The following is a 14,091-nucleotide window of genomic DNA, read 5'->3' as shown; positions in this document are numbered from 1 at the left end:
ATAACGTCAGTTTGAAAATGGAGGTCGACGAAGAAGTGTGTTTACTGTGGTTGCTCCTTAAAAAAAAGAAAAGAAAAAGGCGGTATTGGGTGCATCCAATATTATGTGACCGACCAGTACATGGTCAGTTCGTAACGTTATATCCCAATTTAAGAAAGTATGATAACAAATTTTTTGACTATTTGAGAATGTCAATAAAATCTTTTGGTGAACTAATTGAACTGATCAGGCAAGATATTTCAAGCTCTGAAACGCATATGAGGCCAAACGTGTCACCAGAAGAAAAACTCGTTATAACTTTAAGGTAAGATTTATTTATTGTTCTTCAAAATCAGCATATATATTTTCTATAACAGTAGACGACTGAGAGCCAGAACTAAACTGTGATGGTGACGCGGGCGGAATTACAATAGGAGATGATCCAGATGTAGTAAAATATCCTTGCGGGTTTGTATACTGTTGTCCTTGCCAATATGAAGGTGTGTATGGTGGGTATGAATGCTGAGTACTGTAGCGAACAGGGGGCTGTAAGATTTGTCCTTTTTGGATCACTTGAAGTAATTCGATTTTAGTCGCTAAACGCTTATTTTCTGGTACTTTTTTGAGTTCTTTATATAACGACAAACAAAAGAGTTTATCGTCATCTTGTTTAGTAATACTATTTTCTTGAAGTTCGTTCTGAAAATTTTGTCGGGACTCGATGCTTTTTTCTATTAAAACAGCTAGTTTTTCTTCTGGCACTTGTGTTTTCTTACGTTTAGGGGGACGTATTTCAGTGGCGGCGGTTGCATTGGCGTTTAGTTGACTTGTCTCCTCACTTTGCTTTACATTCTGTTCTTCCATATTAGTTGTAGTGTCTTTATTACTTACACTATTCTGCAGGAAAGAAAGTCGTGAAAAATACATATATCGGGCTTTTTTACGAGCACCTGAACCAGAAGGAGTTGCTTTTTCTTTTTTATATTCTTTATTGTAGCAGTCTCGTATGTTTTTCCATTTTTTTTGGAGTTGTGTACCTTAAAATAATAATATTATTAATAATTTTCTTGTTTCAGATATCTTGGTACAGGTTGTTCATTTGGAGAACTTAGCTACAATTATCGCCTAGGAAAATCGACGATTACAGGAATTGTCCGCGAAGTATGTAAATCATTGTGGAATAAGTTGGTAAACAAAGTCATGCCCGAAGCGACTGAAGATACCTGGAAGACAATAGCACGAGACTTTGAGAGATATGCAAATTTTCCAAATTGCATTGGTGCTATAGACGGCAAGCATATCCGAGTTATAAAGCCTGTTGATTCGGGATCTTTGTATCATAACTATAAACATTTCTTTTCCATAGTGCTCTTAGCACTTTGCGACGCCAACTATTGCTTTACTTATGTTGATATTGGGGCTTATGGCAAAAGCAGTGATTCTGCTATATTTAAAAATTCTTTATTTTATAAACGACTGACAGAAAAATCATTAAATATACCAACACCTAAACCAATATCTAATGTAGACCCAACACCAATGCCTTATGTTATAGTTGGAGATGAAGCCTTCGGTTTAGCAGAAAATTTAATGCGTCCATATTCAGGCAAATGTTTACCACATGAAAAAAGGATTTTTAACTATAGGTTATCGAGAGCTCGACGTAACATTGAGTGTACTTTTGGTATTTTGGCAAACAAATGGCGCATCTTTCATAGGCCTATAAATGTAAACATAGATTTTGCTGAAGACATAATAAAAGCCTGTTGCATTCTTCACAACTATGTGCGGACTAGAGATGGTCTAAAATATAAAGATACTTTATATACTGCACCAATGACTAGTCTCAATACGTTGCATGCGGGAAGAGGGGCACCGTCATCTTTGAATATCAGAGATAAATTCGCTCATTACTTTGTGAATGATGGGCGTGTTCCATGGCAAGACACAAAAATATAGCTACAACTAACATACTGTTCTTGAAAGATTTAGGTACTTAACTAATATCGTTGTGAGTTTTATTTTAAAAAATGCTTGAAATGTCTGCATGAAACAGTCGAAGTTTGTTTATAGGTATTTACTTAAGTACCTAAAGTATACCGAGAGTATAATATACTAGCGCTTCATAATAATAATTATACGAGTAATAAGTAATAATTTTGTCAGTTCATTTTGGTGAATAAACCTACTTACTAAAAATATTATTTTTTTTTCCAATGTGTCTTCACAATTTCCAAATATCCCCACTAATTCTTGCCAAGCTTGGTTCTTTATAATTTTATTTGAGTAATCCTCACTCTGAAAATCCCATATTGCAGGTCTCTTCTCCACTTCATCAATAAATAGTTCAGTGTCGAAACGATCCAACGCCATGTTGGCGAACTCACGAGCTATGACGTGCTAACCGCGCGGTATCCGCAACGCAACTGAACGCGAAGTAAAGACTCCACAGTAACAGAAACGCGCGGGAGCAGCGCGATTCTATTTTCTGGCGGTTGGGTTGCCGTAACCGCGTGGCTTGATTAACCGCGCGGTTATGTCAGAACGATTACTTAATAACTCATACAAATAAGACTCGCGCGATTTCCATGCGATTCTGAAATCGCGCGGTTCCCGCCGTGTCTGAACGAGCGCTTATCCCATATGACAGATCTTTCGTGAACTAATGTAATTAATAATTCTTGATTAGCCGCGTACTGACTGAGCGAGCAGCCTCGCGAGGCAGCCTCGGACGTTTTCTTCGCAACGTTTGCCGCGCGAGGTAGCCTCGGTCTGTAAGTTTTCTAATCCGAGGCTGCCTCGCGCGGCAAGTCCGAGCCATCGTGAGCATCGACGCTCAGTTTAACTTGAAGTCGAATAGAGACCGCGCGTGCGTATAGTTTGCCCGAGATCACCATGAGGCCGCACATTCGGAAAGCTGTCGCTACCACTGCCTTTTTAATAATTCTAAGGCTTGCAAAAAAAAAGAAAACAGAAAACTAAACGTTTTTGGATTAAACTCTTATACAAAAATAGATTACAGGCTGGGAACAGATTGTTTGAAGAGTTGTGCTTCGATGACGAAGAAAAAAATTCACTCGAATGAGTAAAATCGAATTTGACAATGTGTATTTTCTCATAAACGCCAAAATAAGCAAGAAGGACACAAATTTTCGAGAAGCAATATCCGCTAGGGAAAGATTATTAGTGACGTTGAGATTCTTGAGGCCACAGGAGATTCTTATACCAGTCTACAGTATCTATTTCGTATATCAAAACAAAGGATATCGGTTATAGTTCCTGAAGTCTGTGATGCTATAAAGGTGTTAAAGGATTATGTTAAGGTAAAATAAAATTACATATTTTTATTATTTTTTTATTAATCTAATTAGAAAATTGGTCAAATAATATAAGATAATTAAACAAACAAATATTTAATGATGAGGAGCTGGAGAAGGAGGAGGGGGAGGCATCGAAATTGGTGAGATAGGAGGCATCGGTGAGGCAGCAGGCATCGGTGAAGTAGGAGGCATCGATGAGGCAGGAGGCATCGGTGAAGTAGGAGGCATCGGTGAAGTAGGAGGCATCGGTGAGGTAGGAGGCATCAGTGAGGTAGAAGGCATTGGTGAGGCAGCAGGCATCGAATATGTAGATGGCGTCGATGAGGAAGAGGGATGAGACATATATCTTAAATTGTCGTGTTCACCATATGACTGAGTATAATAACCATAACCACTGTATGCTCCCATGTCTGCATCAAAGATAATTTTATTTATTGCATTTTTTACGTATGCTAATGTAATTTTATCATACTTTCTCAACTCATTTCCTATATATTGGCCATACATATTATAGGGATCATTTTTTTCTGATATATTATCGCTTGCACACTGTTGTAAGAGTGTTAATGCTTCAGATATGGCGTTATCAGTAAGATCATCACTTTCGTTCGTCATTACTGCCCTCCAGGTTGTTTTGATAATGAGGATGTAAGCACTGGAGAAATAATTCCCGGGTCGTGGAGAGCAATAACTGCAGATGACAGTGGTTACAGGGCACTTCAAAGAATTCCTCGTAGGCCATCAAATACATCGAACCAAATACGAGAGGAATTTATGAACTATTTCATGTCAGATATTGGAGCAATACCGTTTCAAAGCAAATACTTATAACATTTATATTGTGGAAGAATGTAATAAATTAATTTCAACAAATATGCGTTTAAAAATACCTTTTCTTCCTCAGTACTAGTTTCTCTAGTTTCCCTTGGCGTCACAGAGTCAGCAGTGAACAACAGATGTTTATAGGCAAACCACGGTGAAACGTATATCTCATCGGATCCAGAGCCTCTTTTTTTCTTCATAACTTTCTGATGCTCTTTGGAAAAATATGAGCGTAGACTTTTTATCTTTTTTTTAACACCATCGATGTCCGTGTTATATTTAGTAGCCAAAACTTGTAAACCATCGTTCCTCTTTACTTTATTTGTTTAAAATTTGTTATTTGGATCCCAGAGCTGTGGAAAGTTTCGGTAATCTTCAATAAAATTCAACGTAATTTCGTCTGTCATCTTGTTGTTGAACGCTTTCTGGAATAGAAATCCATCCGACGCGGAATGACGTGTATCATAGCGCGCGCTACGCTTTCAACTGTCATTGCGCATGCATCAAGGGCATGCCCGACTTGCGCTGTTGACTGCGCTATGACGCATGCCCTTGATGAACAAAAAAGGGCACAGTGTGGACATAGCTAATCAGTACGCGGCTAAGTGTCGCCGCACACGGGCCACACGCGACAGCCACAAACGCCGCCACAAGAGGCAAGAAACGGCCACAAAAGTAGCTGAAGCGCGCGACAGCCACTTGTGGCCGATGGTCGACACTTGCGGTCGGTGGTTGCTACTTTTTTTAACCCAGGCATGCAGTATCATAATGGACTCGGACGAAAAAGGTTTAATTGCGCTACTTTTAATAAAAAGACGTCGTCGTAGAAGACGAAACCGTAATTATTGGATACATCCAATTTTAACGAATGTACACAAATGCAACGAACATTTCGATAATCTTCTAAACCATCCAAAAAAGTTTTTCAAACATTTTCGTTTAAGTATAGATACGTTTTGGGAACTACATGCTCTATTATATGCTGGATTAAAGCACCACGACACCAACATGCGGAAAAGCATCGCACCTGCGGAAAGACTAGCTATCACATTAAGGTAAGTGGAAATAATCACTAGCATAAAACTCCACAGAACACTATAATAAAATAATCTATACTTTATTTATAATCACTACTTATAATTATTATAACTGCGTATTTTAAAATCTAGGCCATATTTTTGCCGTGTGGGGGCGGCTTTAGAATACAGTCCCTCACCCCCTCTCTTCCCGTGGGTGTCGTAAAAGGTGACTAAGGGATACATACAGCGCAAAGCCTACCTTTTTGTCGGTGGTACACATAAGTGGCCCGGCTATGACCACCGTGCAGATGCGAAAAACCCGTCATAGTGACCCGGCTCGGCCGTGTCGCGTTCCGGGGTCAGTGTCTGCAGCCCGGCAAAGACAAAAACCTTCATAATTTTCACTTTCTTTTACTTTTCTTTATATTTGGGATAAAATACACAATATCTTTATAAATTATAGCCTATATGTTATTCTGATGTGTAAGCCACATTATTGTAAAGTTTCATCAAAATCCATTCAGTAGTTTTTGCGTGAAAGTGGAACAAACATCCATACATCCATTCTCACAAACTTTCGCATTTATAATATTAGTAGGATTTCTGATAGTTCACCCATGGGGCACAATTGCATTGTTTATTCTGCTAGAGAATAGCTAGTTAACAAATAAAACACCTAGGTATTTGTATTTATTTATTGTGTGTTTATTATAATTTGGTATACCTCGTCATCATCACGGAACATGTCTTCGATAACAGAACTGTTGTCCATAGACTGGTCAGAATAATATGAATGAGTTGGAGAAGGCTGAATTATAGGTGAAGACGGGATAGATGTAGAAGCGTTTTGTGTAGAGTATGACATGTCAAGCATAGACTTGTCGGAATAATGTGAATGAAGTGGAGAAGGCTGGGCAGATGTAGAAGCTTTTTGTGTAGAGTGTATGTTGGCATTTCCTGAAGAATAACCATAATATTGTGCCGAATAGGTTTCATAATTTTGATTATGCGTGTACTTTCTAATTAACTGTAATATTTCTGATTGAAAATCAAGTTCACAATTTTCGTCAATTTTTTTTATATGTGGAAGCAGCGACATCAGAAATTGCTTATCGGGGTCATTTTGGTCGCTTATTTGATCATGTTTACGTTTTAAATTTTCCGAAAGTGTTCTGAGAATTTCATTTTCTGATTTTTCGGCCCTTTTTATATTAATGTTTCTGTTTATTTTCGGGCGAGGTGTTTCCGCATCATTAGTTGCACACTCGGAAGTAACATCGGTAGGCGGTCTCACTTCTTTTAAGGAATTCAAGAAAGATAGATGATTGAAATAAATGTACTGTTTACTGCTTGTTGCTGCCGAACCACTCGCCACGTTCTTGTTTTTTGCATTTTCTCTATTAAAACTGTCACGAAGACTCTTCCACTTCCTCTGTAATTTAGTTACTGTAACAACAAAAAAATATAATATACTTCATTGTTTCAGGTATCTAGGAACTGGATGCTTGTTTGAGGATTTTGAACTCTCTTACCACCGTGGGGCCTCTACAGCAAGGAAAATAGTACAAGAAACATGTCAACTAATTTGGAACTATTTAAAAGCCGTTTGTATTCCAGAACCGACCCAAGACATGTGGAATGAAATTACCAGCGGATTTCTTCAAAATACAAATTTTCCTAATTGTTTAGGCGCCATAGATGGGAAACATATAAGAATTATTCATCCATTCGATACCGGCTCCTTGTACTTTAACTATAAACATTTTTTTTCAATAGTACTTCTAGCAACTTGCGATTCGAATTTACTTTGTACGTTCGTGGATGTTGGGGCATACGGTAAAGCATCCGATTCTACAATATTTAGAGAAAGTGAACTGTGTAATAAAATACACAGAAAGACATTAAATATGCCCTCACCACGACAGGTCGGTAATCGACAACCATTGAACTTTACATTTGTTGGTGATGAAGCATTTGGCCTCAGTGAAAATATGATGAGGCCATATGCTGGAAAATATTTGGACTTAGACAAAAAAGTTTTCAATTATAGGTTAAGCCGTGCCAGACGTTGCATTGAGTGTACCTTCGGCGTACTAGCAAACAAATGGAGAATATTACATCGCCCATTAAACACTTCTGTTCATTTCTCAGAAGACATTGTGAAAGCTTGTTGCATTTTACACAACTTTATTCGCAAAAGGGATGGTTTCAATTTTCGTGACACTTTGAAAATAGTGGGACTCGAAAATATACAAAATACAGGCTGGCCAGTAACACGAGCGTCTACTGCAAGAGATACGTTAAAAGATTATTTTATGAATGAAGGAGCAATACCGTGCCAAGAAAATAGAATATAAATATGTGGTTTTATATTATTTTATTAAACTTACCTTCAATGTTCTTTTCTTTGGCAGTTTTATTCTCTATTAAGGTGTGTCCAAACACGGCGTGCAAGGTGCGCGGCAGCTACGCGCGGCATTCGCGGGACACAAATTTGCCGCGCGACTAGTTTAGACCTTCTGCGCGGCAGTGCTGCGCGGCATGTCCGAGACACGCCGCGTTCTTTATTTCGTATTCAAACCACAATGAAAGCGGCCGCGTGTGTTGTTGCTCTGCTTATTATTCGTAAATTACGTAGAAGAAGGAATAGAAGAAAGTGTATTAGACAAAGGCAGTGTTGGATGCGACCACTCTTTCAACAGAGGACAAAGAATCTGGAAGTGATCTATTACGAAATCAACTACCGAACGCCACAGTTTTTAAGATTATCTTTGGAAGAATTCGAACACATACATACATTGGTAGAACCATTTATTAAAAAAATGGATACTCACTGGCGAACGGCAATAACGTCGAAGGAGAGACTTGCAATAACGTTACGATATTTGGCTACAGGAGACTCCTATTCCAGCCTACAATACACGTTTCACGTATCAAAGCAAACAATATCAACAATAATTCCAGAAGTGTGCGAAGCCATAGTGAGAGCTCTTAAGTACATGGTACAGGTAAATAATTATGAACTTTATTACTTATGTTATTTTTATTATTTGGCGAAATATTTTAAACTACAGATTGTTAATTTATTTATTTTTTATTTATTTATTTTCATAATTAAGTAGTAATTAAAAAACAACACAATCATCATTCATCAATCACAGTTGCTCTCAACTAATTCACAATATTATCTACATCCGTGTCTAAATCGTGAATCAATTGTGTAAGGCCAGTACCCATGTTACTAGAAGATGATGAGTCAAGATCGGTAAACTGTGAAGTGAAATATCCTCGTCTGTTTTCAGCGTTATATTCTTGTGTTGATAATTGATTGAGGCGCTCCATATCAGCTTCGTATAGTATAGTATTTATTAAATGTTTAACTCTCGTAAACATAGTGGCATCATATTTTCTTAGTTCGGCTGCTATGTGCATGCCAAAAGCAACGTAAGGATCATTACTATTACTGTCATGTTGTTTTCGCATTACTTCTAATGCCTCTTCTATCATTTGATTTTCAGCATCATATTCTGACTCTTGGTATGTCCTCTTGTTAGCTGGCTTTTCTTTTCTTGACGACTTCTTGATATTTGTATCTTGGTCTCGAGTGCCTTGTTCCGAAGTTCCTGGTTCCGAAGTGCCTTGTTCTGAAATGCCTTGTTCCGGAATAGCTTGTTCTGTATTACCCGGCTCTGAGGGTGAGCCACAATCCTGAAACAAAAATATAACAAAATAAATAAAACGATATTAATATTATTTTTTTCAGCTACCAGTATCAGAGCAAGATCGGAAAGCAGTATCTAAAGACTTCGAGGAAAAATGGAATTTTCCGCACACCATTGGGGCGTTAGATGGAAAACACATAACTATTCAAGCTCCTTTTCGTAGCGGCACTGAATATTTTAATTATAAAAAGTTCTTTAGCATCATGCTATTAGCATTAGTAGACTCAAACTACAATTTTTTAGTGTAACATAGGAAGCCAAGGTCGAATTTCAGATGGAGGAGTTTATAAACATTCTGAATTGTATCGAAAGCTAGAAAATAATCAACTTAATGTATCAGCACCAGAAAATTTACAAATACCCTAAATAACTAAGATACCATATGTAATATTAGGAGATCAAGCATTTGCATTAAGCACACATATTTTGATGACAACATTTGCAGGAATTCATCCAAAAGGGTCAAAAGAAAGGATTTTCAACTATAGACTATCAAGAGCACGCCGAGTAGTAGAAAATGCTTTTGGAATCTTGTCGGCAAAATTTAGAGTATTGAGAAGTACAATGATTTTAAGCCCAAAATCAGCCAAAACCATAGTTCTAGCTACTGTTCACTTGCATAACTTTCTTCGCAGAGACTCTTTATTAAAAAAATCAAATAATTCAGCGAATGAAGCAGCTACCTTTACTCCAAATCAATTTATTACCACTCCTTCTGATATTCGTTTTTTTTTGTCAAGATATTTTATGACAAACGGATCAATTGATTGGCAAGAAAGATATTAAATAATTACATAACCTTAGATTAAAAATGGCCAAAATCATCTTAACGTAATTAATAAACGGCCCCTTAGCATTATTTATTATTATTATTATTATCTGATCTCATCTTTTTGTAGTATGCGGGCTGTATGTATAATATGGCCGTTACCTCTAAACTAATATTAAAAAGAGGAAAGATTTGTTTGTTTGTTACGATTTAACTCAAAAACTACTGGACCGACTTTGAAAAATTTTTCACTATTATAAAGCTACATCTTCACCGAGTAACATTAGGTTAAAATTTATAAGAAACAACCAGACCACGCGGGCGAAGTCGCTGGCGGAAAGCTATAGTCTAATAAAAAAATAAAATAAATAGGTATTTACCACTGCATCAATAGGGTTATTCCTGTCATGTAAAAAACTGAATGCTTCATAAGCAAACCATTTAGATTTATAGGCCTTGTTTCTACCTGCAACAGAAAAAAGAACATTATTAAAATAACTGAAACATAAGCTGATCTTGTGTCTTATTTACTCGCACTACTTTTATAACTAACTAACTAGCCCTCGAGCAGGCCTTTACTCGGCCGTACCCACAGCGATAACAAATAATTTAACGTTTGATATTTGATAAGATTAAGTTAAGTTTTTAAAAGAATTAATTACGCGTTTCATACAAATGTTGGATAATCACGAGAGCAACTAGAAAATTTGCTTTTTTGTTTCTTGAGAAATCTTAACGATTATGGTGTCAAATGAAAGGTCTAGGTCTAAAACCATTTCATCAGTTTGAATCATGTAAAACGGGTCCACGCGTTTAAGAGATAATTAAGAATTAGTATAGTGAAAATGTAAACGGCCAGAAATGTAATAATAAGTACCTACTGTTACTACTAAAATGTAATAAGATTAAACTTACCACAGCCAGTGACATTACTTGTTTTTTCTCTGTTTCTCTCCCTTCTATAAGAACTCAAAGACTTTTCATTTTCAATTTTAAAGCTGCTTTTGGTTGTACGAATGTTTTTGCTATTTCATCCCATAGATCTTCTCTCACGTTATTATTGTGAAATTCTTTACGTCTAGTATCCCATAATGGACTATGGGAGCCATAAATTTCAATAAGACGAATTGCTGTTTCGTTATCCATTTTATACCTGATAAAATACGTCCGTCCACACACAACCACTGGCGAACCAACACTAAGTGCTTGTTCACGTTGGAACGCGCGGGCGCGGTGGCGAAATAGGCGCGGTAGACGTCGCGAGCTCGTGTTCACATTAACCGCCAGGCGTTCGCGCGAGTGTGACGTATTGTCAGAGGTTGTAAATATGGACCACGATCTTTTATTTTTAACCGAAAATTCATACCTAAAGTGGGAGATGCTAAAAATTAGAATTGGCGTGCACGAAATTAATAAAGATTGAGAACGGTATGGTGAATTTCATACTTTATATGGTAATTTGAGAGAACATCCTTCAAGATTTTTTGGATATACCAGGATGAGTGTCCGCTGTTTTGATTACATACTGGATTCAATAAGGAGTGATATTTCAAAAGTGGACACAAATTTTCATAAAAGTATAAAGCCCGAAGAAAGACTGTTTGTAACTATAAGGTGAGTTTAAAAAAAAATAATTTTCATAGTAAGTAGTTAAGTAAATTATCATTTTTTATCGGGATACATATTGCAGTCATTCAAATTCAAACAAGGTTCCTCTTTATTATTTTATTTAATTAATATTATCGTTATCAATTATACAAAGTTTAATTTCCATAATTAGTCGTGTTATAATCGTATGTATTATATCCATGGTGAGACTGCGTCATGCCACTATTCATTTCGTCCATAATAACTTGTGTAATATTGTTTCTAGCGCGTAGTTTTTGCATAGGAGATAATTCTTTCATGTACGGCAATAAACTTTTAAAAAATAACAGATCTTCGCAATCTTGTTCGTGTTGTTTGCTGCTTTGTGACAGTTTAAGTTGTAATAATTCCAACTTTTTCTTCTCCAATTCCATAAATTCCTGTCTTACATCTTGTGCACATTTACGTTTGGTGCTCGTATATTGTGTACTTGAAGATGCACCAGCTATGGATTGGGGAGTCGAGGACCGCTCATCATCATCATTATTATTGCTGTTTTCATCAGTAGTTTCATCTAAATTGCCTTCATTTATTTCTGGGGTAACATCATCTTTTATGAACAGCATCATTTGAAAATATGGCCACATTGAAGTGTTTTGATCTGTTCACCAGCATCACCAGAACGAGAAACCGGAATTTTCTTAAATTCTTTCATAAATTGGTCCCGAATGTTCTTCCATTTTTTCCTTAAAGCCTTTTCTGTAAAATCAGAAATATTGTTTAGTGTTGATGATTAGTGTAAATATATTTAAGTTTTACATTATAATTACATTTTTTATTGTGTTTCAGATATCTCTCCACTGGATTGGCATTTCGATCTTTGGCATATAGCTTTCGTATGGGTGTTAGTACTGTGTCTGAGATTGTTTATAGTACCTGTGAAGCTATTTGGAAAAACAATTTGAATGTCCACATGCCACAGCCATCTGAAGACCAGCTTATGAATATTGCTTCAGATTTTAGGGAGATGTGGCACTTTCCTAACTGCATTGGCAGTTTGGACGGTAAACATTGTAGGGTTACACGACCTAAAAAATCAGGATCGGCATTTTTTAACTACAAGCATTATTTCTCTATTGTTTTGCAAGCTGTGGCTGATGCGAGGAAAAGATTTTTAACTATTGAAGTGGGAGGTAGAGTAAAAGCAAAGCGACGGCGGTACATTTAATGCCTCGTCCCTGAACCGGTTACTCGAAAGAGGTGCATTTAATATTCCGGAACCAAGAACATTACCTAATTCTAATATTACAGCTCCATATGTTATATTAGCCGATGAAGCTTATCCTCTTAAAGAATATATAATGCGTCCATGCCCACAAAGAACATTGAATCAAGAGAGAGAAAATTTTAATAATAGATTGTCAAGAGCGAGAAAAACCGTGGAGTGTGCATTTGGAATTTTATGCAATAAATGGCGAGTTTTGTTAAAACCTATTGAAACTGATGTTAAACATGCACGCCTGATTATATAAACTGCTTGCTTATTGCATAATATTGAAATGATACAGATGGTTACGATTGTGATAATGAGTTCACAATTCCAACTCGACACCAAAGGCGACAAACTAGAACTGGAAGAAACAACAATCCATCAAATCGGGCTAAACAAGTTCGGAATTTATTCACGAAATATTTTTGGGAAAACAAACGTTTAATATACACGTAGTCGCCTTTGTATTATGTATCTTTTGTAGTCTTCAGGAAATAAAAAGTTTAAAATACCTACAAATATATCATATTTCCAGCACTGTACTCACCCTCCATATCAGGAAACAATCCAGCAATTTCCTTCCATAGTTTATTAAGAACATTTCTGTTCATATGTTGACTGTGTTTACTTTGCCAAATAGGAGTTCTAGCCTGAACAGCACTAATAAACTCTTCTGTATTGAACGACATGAAAGAAACGTGCTATCGTTTCTAGCGACAAGTTCAAACTGGTTGAACTTACCTGACCTCCGCCGCTAGTTCGACGTGAACACACACAAACGTCTCAGTCGTTTGATAATGCCGCGAGCGGGCCGCGCGCGTCGGTCGCTAGCTTGCCCGCTACTTAGACCGCACGTGCGTTTTGTACGTGAACACTTGGATATAAACTCAAGTGTTTGATATTTCGTGACCGCGCCCGCGAGTCAACGTGAACAAGCACTAAGCGCTCGTTCAGACATGCGGGAACCGCGCGTTCACGAATCGCGTGGTTTCAAACCGCAAAATTGTGATGCTATTCAGACACCAGCGGTTATTATGCGATTGTCGTGCAGGAATAACGTCAGTTTGAAAATGGAGGTCGACGAAGAAGTGTGTTTACTGTGGTTGCTCCTTAAAAAAAAGAAAAGAAAAAGGCGGTATTGGGTGCATCCAATTCTTGCCAAGCTTGGTTCTTTATAATTTTATTTGAGTAATCCTCACTCTGAAAATCCCATATTGCAGGTCTCTTCTCCACTTCATCAATAAATAGTTCAGTGTCGAAACGATCCAACGCCATGTTGGCGAACTCCTGAGCTGTGACGTGCTAACCGCGCGGTATCCGCAACGCAACTAAACGCGAAGTAAGAGCTAGTTCAGACTTCAGGTTCTAAACGCAAGTGTTCAGACAGACGCGGATGTAAATGCGGAGTGCCGTAATTCGCATAGAGTGACAGCGTTCTAGTCCAATCATGGAAGTCGAAGAAGCAATATGTGTGTACTTGTTGCTCCGTAAAAAAGAAAGAAAGAAGAAACGGCAGTATTGGGTGCATCCAATATTACGTGATCGGCTCACCCATGGTCAGTTTCTGACTTTATATCCAAAATTAAGAAGTTTTGAACCAAAA

General features: G+C 37.3%; 2 protein-coding genes across 2 annotated transcripts; both read right to left on the bottom strand.

Annotated features, from left to right (window-relative positions):
- Positions 1-315: 315 nt before the first annotated feature.
- Positions 316-2,616, bottom strand: LOC140756133 (uncharacterized). Its single transcript, XM_073091571.1, has 2 exons — positions 2,169-2,616; positions 316-1,016 (listed from the first exon to the last, which is right to left on the bottom strand). The coding sequence occupies exons 1-2, from the start codon at positions 2,350-2,352 to the stop codon at positions 316-318; spliced, it is 885 nt and encodes a 294-aa protein (XP_072947672.1). The 5' UTR covers positions 2,353-2,616.
- A 776-nt stretch (positions 2,617-3,392) lies between these two features.
- On the bottom strand, positions 3,393-10,740 carry LOC140756132 (uncharacterized). The gene is made up of 5 exons (XM_073091570.1): positions 10,685-10,740; positions 10,012-10,153; positions 8,313-8,848; positions 7,058-7,147; positions 3,393-4,029 (listed from the first exon to the last, which is right to left on the bottom strand). Exons 1-5 carry the CDS (start codon positions 10,738-10,740, stop codon positions 3,393-3,395), a joined length of 1,461 nt encoding a protein of 486 aa, XP_072947671.1.
- Positions 10,741-14,091: the final 3,351 nt, after the last annotated feature.

The sequence above is a fragment of the Epargyreus clarus genome, unplaced genomic scaffold (assembly GCF_041222505.1).
Source record: "Epargyreus clarus isolate Ecla_fem2 unplaced genomic scaffold, WU_Ecla_fem_2.2 ptg000034l, whole genome shotgun sequence".
NCBI classification, from domain to species: Eukaryota; Metazoa; Arthropoda; class Insecta; order Lepidoptera; family Hesperiidae; genus Epargyreus; species Epargyreus clarus.
This window is presented reverse-complemented; position numbering and strand designations above follow the sequence as displayed.